The sequence below is a fragment of the Daucus carota genome, chromosome 9, assembly GCF_001625215.2.
Source record: "Daucus carota subsp. sativus chromosome 9, DH1 v3.0, whole genome shotgun sequence".
Lineage (NCBI taxonomy): Eukaryota > Viridiplantae > Streptophyta > Magnoliopsida > Apiales > Apiaceae > Daucus > Daucus carota.
Window position 1 is genome coordinate 37,046,041 of NC_030389.2, and position 6,903 is coordinate 37,052,943.

At 32.9% G+C, this 6,903-nt stretch overlaps 1 protein-coding gene across 1 annotated transcript; it reads right to left on the minus strand.

The window, feature by feature from the left end:
• Window positions 1-577: 577 nt before the first annotated feature.
• Window positions 578-3,929, minus strand: LOC108201551 (uncharacterized). Its single transcript, XM_017369842.2, has 4 exons — window positions 3,708-3,929; window positions 2,802-2,932; window positions 1,488-1,562; window positions 578-1,379 (listed from the first exon to the last, which is right to left on the minus strand). Exons 1-4 carry the CDS (start codon window positions 3,927-3,929, stop codon window positions 578-580), a joined length of 1,230 nt encoding a protein of 409 aa, XP_017225331.2.
• Between the last annotated feature and the right edge of the window lie 2,974 nt (window positions 3,930-6,903).

Consider the following 6,903-nt stretch of genomic DNA (forward strand, 5'->3'; position numbering starts at 1 on the left):
GTCATTAGTACCTACCAAAAATCAAGACCATTACTTCCATCTATGTCTAGTATCCGAAACAAATCAAGACCATTACTTCCATCTATGTGTAGTATCTGAAACAATTTACGGTTGGCTTAGTCTTTGTAGCCTGTTGTCGTCTCAGGAACTGCATGAACTCCCAAGAGTCGACCTGTCCGTCTCTATCTTCATCCATAGCTTGGAAAAACTCCCAATCATTAGGATCCAGAAATATATCAAGAACATAATTTTATTATACCCTAAACTTCCATTTTTTTGTCACAATCAGCAGAATGGAATTCATAATTAAACACATGGCTTTATCTGTAAACGTTATATCCACAAGCTGTTTCATCTGTTACATTTACAGATCTACATACCTAATATACAATTTCTTTTAACTTAAAAGTTCCTTAATCTGTACGGAATGACTAGTTCCAAGTTCGGCATTTCAACCCTTGACTTGGACTGCAGACGCCTGTGGCCAACAATATATTTTCTACTCGACCAAAATTTATATATCCTAAGAACTGATCAACAAAAAATTCTAAAAGCGGATAAGTAATTTTGAATTCTACTAATCCACAGCTGTTTTGTTCCTTCTGCTAGTGATTGGCTTTGGCAAGCTATCAAATATTTGTCTTGTTATCGCTACAGTTGAAAAGACCTGCAGATCAGGCTTCAAACTCCAATTAACTGCTGGCCAAATGGATGAGGTACAAATTGAATCCTGGAAACTTGGCATACTCAGAGACTTCTTTACACAACTAAGACTATCTCGTCGTAAAAATTCTTCCACAGATTTAGAAATTGAACTCTGCAGTCCTGTTTCACCATCAATTTCTGAGGCAGTCCGACTGGCAGCTTTTTGCCTCAGTGCTAAACCTTTACCTGTAATCTTTGAAAATCCACCATTGCTTGCATCTCGTTTCAGTAACATCTCCGGGGCACGAGAGTTATAGTCAGCTTCAGATTTCTTGTTCCAACTTACTAAATTGCTGATCCAGTTATTGAGGTCAGACTTTTTAGAAGCATCAACTGATTCACCATTAGCTAAATCACCATTCTCCAGTTTATGATTATCAGTTGCGCTTTTACTTTTTCTATGAACACTCAGAGGAAGGTTTATATAAGTTAATGAATTGCCAAATTGACCATCCTCCAAGTACGGAGAACCTCCTCTCGGATAGACAGCCATCTCACATAGTTTAGGTGCAACCTCCTGATCTGGTGGCTTAAGACCATAATATTTTTGTAGATTGTCCGTGGCTGGGGACTCTTTCCACTTTGAAGGTGATGTTAACTTTATTGATCTGAATGAATTTAAAAAATCTGATTCCTGTCGCCTAGATGGTGAGGTCGGCTCAGAGCTGCTTGGTCTGTGAAAAACATTTATAGCAGTAAGCCCACACAATACATGCCAAGTTAAATTAAAAAAAAAAAAAACATTCTGATGAAAGTTCATAAACTCAATTCCTTAAAAGTACACTAAAATCGTAGGAAGGACACTAGTAGATCCCTCTAAACCCCGGAAAACAGGCAATTTCATCCTTCTAAACTGCCTGGAAATGCAAAAACAATGCCTGTGCTTTTCATATAAACGTGACCAGGATTCTATGCATCTATTCACTGTTACAATTTAGTGATAACTTAATATGCCTGTATACTATATTGTACAGTATATATAATGAAGTGAATCATTAGGTAAATGCTCATTTTAAGACATGAATTGAGAGGTACGTACAGTCCCTTGAAGGTAACAGAGTACACATAAAATTGGTAAATGTTATGTGTAATTGTTTCAATCTTTATTAAAACATTAAATTTGTAATTGTTTTAGACGTCTAACAGGTAAATGTTATGTGCAACGTTAATTGGAGTTCTTGTAGATATAGTAGTGATAGTCACGATAGTTCTGGAGAATTTTCTGTTTCCTGTTTCAGAGCATAATCAAGAACCAGAAAATATTCTCAAAGGATTCTCTAGTGACACACACTAACAATCATTTTTTAATGAGGTGGCGGATTTGTATTGGTTCCAATCTCATTAATAATGATGGCCCTCTACATGCACAAAAATCACCATCAATCAAAATCTTTCACCTAAATGAAAAGTGGCTGTTCACACACTAGAAAGACCCTATTCTCAAAGGTAATTATGTTATCTCTAATTTGTTAGACAGGTTTCTTGGAGCTACAATCCTTTACAGCATGCTGTAAAGCAATTTGACTAGAGACATGTGTCCATGACTCACTTCTTCTACAGTTCATGAATTGATGCATATGCTGGAGATGTGTAATCAACATATGTTTAGCATTATTTTGATGTCATCCTAACAATGGTATGTGCATTCACGCAAATTACTATGTATATTCGCATTGTCAGGATGACATCAAAGAATAACAGAATCAAGACATCACCAACACACCTATTGCTAAAATAAGTGTTAGAAAAATCCAATTAAGCAGGAGTACCCTGAGTCATAAACTTTCTAAATCAATTTCAGTAAAATTGGGTCAAAATGAGATGAAAAATCATTGAGTACTCAGATAATTGACAGAAATCCAAAAAAAAAAAAACAAAACAAAACAGAGTTTTGGACTATTGATATTAACAGAGTCTAATTCCTGTATCATGTAATTTAGAAATAAATAACATTGCAATAAGTTAGATATTATATGGATTAAAAATTCCAACTTGTATCTAATTAATCAGAGTGATTGTTAGGCAGTACCCTAACCAAGTTTGGATTTTCTCGATATTCCTAAAAAGAAGATAGATACTGGGGATCATAGCAGTACCTTTCTGTGTCAAAACCATTAGCCATGATGGACGATGGAGGATACTTCCCTGGTAGAGGTATGCAAAGAGTCTTCAGACCAAACATTTGGAGATCAGTCACTAAACCATTTATCTTCTTAATGTCAGCCACCTGATATATCAGGTGACAACGTCACATTTCAGAGAAAAGCAATACAAGTGATGCCTTCATGCGACACTTACAGGTTATGCAGAAGTGTAACTAAATTAAAGGAAAACGGCTAATAATCCACTAATACATGCCAGAAAATGGTAGCACAAATTCATAGGCAGAATCACATTTTAAGACAATTTAAACCATGTTCTGAACTTGAGTTGGACAAATTACAGAGTATATTGTGTTCCTAGTCTCTTAGATCAAGAAGTAAGGAGGCCAAACTTGCACAACCTTAACTAGTTCTCTGGTTTTTGTCCAATTGTCTAGAGCTGTATTCATCGTCTGCACCCAGCCGTGGTTAAAAAATATCCTCGATTCATATTTCATGCAATTTAAATATAGTTGAATCGAGTTCTCTTTCCAATGCTTAAAATTGCCACACAACTAGCCCACTCTAGAAACAAAAGTCATTTTAAAACCACATTCATGAATATGAGAGTCATAATCAGAAGGGTGTGGCAATGCACTTTTTCCTGCGTTTAGCCACCGCGCCTAAATTTCTTTAGAACTTATTATCTTTAAGATTTCTCAACCATAAGAACATTACACAAAATACTTCACAGACACAATTAAAAACCTAACACAAAATGAATAATCCATCACACAAAAACCATAATCATATTACTTTACCCCACTCAATCCAACACTTTCACTAAATATTCCAATCAAATTCACAAAATTAAACATGCACACAAACATAACTCAAGAAATATATTAAAATTTTAGTTACCTCAACGCCATATTTGATAGCAACACCAGCTAAAGTATCATATTTTGACACATGATGTTCAATGTAGTTTGTACAACCTACACTAAGGCGACCAGAAAGCGGCGAACACGAAGAAGACGGAGACGACGAATGCCCCGGAGACGATGTTGGAAAAATCTTCAATGACAATGGCGATAATCGATCATCTTGAATTCTGTTACAATGCCTACATTCATCCTCCATGATACAAGTTTATTAATGAATATTTTTCCAATATTATTTACGTAAATAAACATCTTCATGCGAACGTACGTGTATTTGCATATGTACATATATCTCAGTTGAGGACTGCGTTTCAGATCTGACAATTGTGTTTCTCTCTAACGTCGTTTGCTTGTTTATTTTGGATTTCAGTTGCACTGGAATTTTAAGTTATTCGCAAATATTAAAACTCATGTGAAAGAGGTATTGTGGAAAACGTTATGGTTCTTCACTTGTTTTAATTAATATATTTATTTTAATTAGGATCACCGGAATAAATGAAGCTTAATATTGTATATCCGTACTTTTCAGAATATTAAATCAATAAACAGAAAAAGAATTGAGTAATTTATTTAAAAGTCAAAGGCAAATGTAGGACAAAAATAAAATCCGTAAAAATTACACAAATTAACGCGGCTCCAATAACATATGCAATTGAAATTAAGAAATCAAAGTTTAAATATATACATATCTATGCTCAAAGCTTCCTTAGTTGGAACATTTCATACATATATATGTGCCAAATTTTTTCTCCAAAATGTTGAATTGTCGATATATAGATGGTAACTTTCTTAATAATATGGGTCTCACGTGCATACATATGCGCCCCAAATTAAAATTTTCATGTGTTATGCTACATCATATGATCAACATTTGACGAATTTATATGGAGGACATAGCACTGCTCCTAAAAGTAGTGCCTCAAATACATATAAATTCGTCAAATATTGAGGTACTCCATATATAGATTATATAATACATATAATAATTATATGCTGAGCTAGGTACTTCATATATAGATTATCAATCGTTGGAACAGATTACTTACTTGATAATTTATGAATATTTCATTTGAGCAAAAATGAAGAAAAGAGGAGAGGGAACGGGATGATGGATAGAAAACAATCACACTAAAGAGGAAAGTGAGCTAGAATTATTTTTTAGATCGCTAATTTTAATCGCTTCCGGTTGAAATTATATATTCGATGAACTCTAGTTAAAATTACATTTTCGACTCGATAAAGTCACCGAGTTATTTTCGATCAATAGCAGTCACCGCAATATTTTTGACTAGATCATGTCGAGTTAACATGTTCGGCCAATTTTGGTCGAATATGTATTTATCTACCAAACAATAATGGCACTAGGTCGAAATTTCGGATGCGAAAATCCCGCTGAAAATGTAAATTCGACTGACATTATTTCTACCAAATCGTCGGCCTGGCCACGAATTTTTTTAAAAGAAATATTTTCGATTGAAGCCAAATTGGTTAAATATATTTTTTTTTTCAACCAAATGGTGGCATTAGAAAAAAATGTTATTTCAACGGCGTATCTCGACCGACTTTATTATCGATGAATTCTGGTCGCCAATTTTAAATTCGACCAAACTTTTTGACCGGCTTTATATTTGACTGTTTTCGGTCGAAAATAGCAACCATCAAAAATCCCAGTCGAAAATAAGAGTCTCACCTTAGTCTTTTTATTTTCTCCATCTTTTCCCCCATTGCGGACTTCCATTTTTTGTGCTTCGTTTTGTGCTCTAACATCGAAACCTTGACCTAGAAAAACTTTGGCTCCAGACTAGCCAACCACAGTGAGGCTCCACTGATGTTGACCATTGCATGCATTCCTTTGTGGTCAAGAGTGACTCATGATAAACCATACAGTTCACTGCTTGGGTGCAAGTGACAAAGCTTTCCATTCCTACAATTAACATTATCTCCATTTTCTTCTAGTCTAGCAGCTTTGTGGAAATTTGAAGAACTGATAGCCATCTTCTCTCACAATGTCCCAATCTGGACCGAAGGATGCAAGTGGATTTTTAGTGTCTTGAAAATATTTACCATCGATACTCCACTGAAAAAACTTTGGCCTCACTTGAGTGTTATTAATGATACTCCGTGCTGATACCGGTTAAGTAATTAATATTCCATTTCCTAGTGATTAGAAATATGATATTTGACTCTATAATTCAAATGGCTCACCCCGTCCCGTACTCCACTTTGGCCACCAGTGACCACAGTTGTAATGCTTAAAATTATATTTCTCAGGTTATTGTAAAGTGCTCCCGCTCAGCAAAATAGAAATTAGATATCCCGCTTCACTTTAACCTAAATACTTATATAATTCAAAATTTGTTATGTTAATGTAATTTTTATTAATGATCAAGTATTGTTAGATATCCACGTTTTTATTTACACGGTGAAACTCAATGATAATGTAATAAAAAATTTGATTAAATTTTATTAATTCATTGATTATAATAAATTTTTGTTATTGTAAATGATTAATTAAGAAAATAAACATTTTATCATCTATTATAAATATTTTAGTAATATTAATGTGTTAATGTATTTGATAATTACTTAAATCATTTCACCTAATATTAATAAGAATTTTTCGTAATAGACAATTTAGAATAAAGAAGTTACACCACTCGTTATTTATATAAATATTTTCTATATATTATTTAAAAATGACAAGAAAAAATTAATTGAAGATAACCGACGATTATATATTATCTAATATTTATTTATTATACTTAGTAGATTATTTTAATTTTTAAATAGCAAGAAAGTTATAACATGATTTACAAAACAATACGATCATATGTATAATTAAAATTAACCCAATCATCTAATGTGAGAGTAATATATAAATGAGCTAATGAAATATGTTGTAATAATATAATGCAGCATAAAATTAAGTCTCTTGAATAGACATTTAAAAGTATGTTTCTAAAATATTTTTAATTATCTATGTATTCATTAATAGTTATTTCAATTTTTATCACGTATTTAATAAAATATTATATATGATCAATCTATTATATATATATAGGGATAAGATCAAATAAAAACTTTTTTAAGTTACAAACTTACAAACTTTTTTTTAATCTTCCATCGTGTTAATCCTTAGTTATATAAAGTATCCATGTTGAAAATTCTTCAAA

Bases quoted from the DNA above. Each gene is read 5' to 3' on its own strand.
- LOC108201551 (XM_017369842.2), bottom strand. From the start codon at position 3,929: ATGGAGGATGAATGTAGGCATTGTAACAGAATTCAAGATGATCGATTA. The intron at 2,933-3,707 runs GTAACTAAAATT...CTGATATATCAG, and splicing joins CTATCAAATATGGCGTTGAG to GTGGCTGACATTAAGAAGAT. The intron at 1,563-2,801 runs GTACTGCTATGA...TTGCATTTCCAG, and splicing joins AATGGTTTTGACACAGAAAG to GCAGTTTAGAAGGATGAAAT.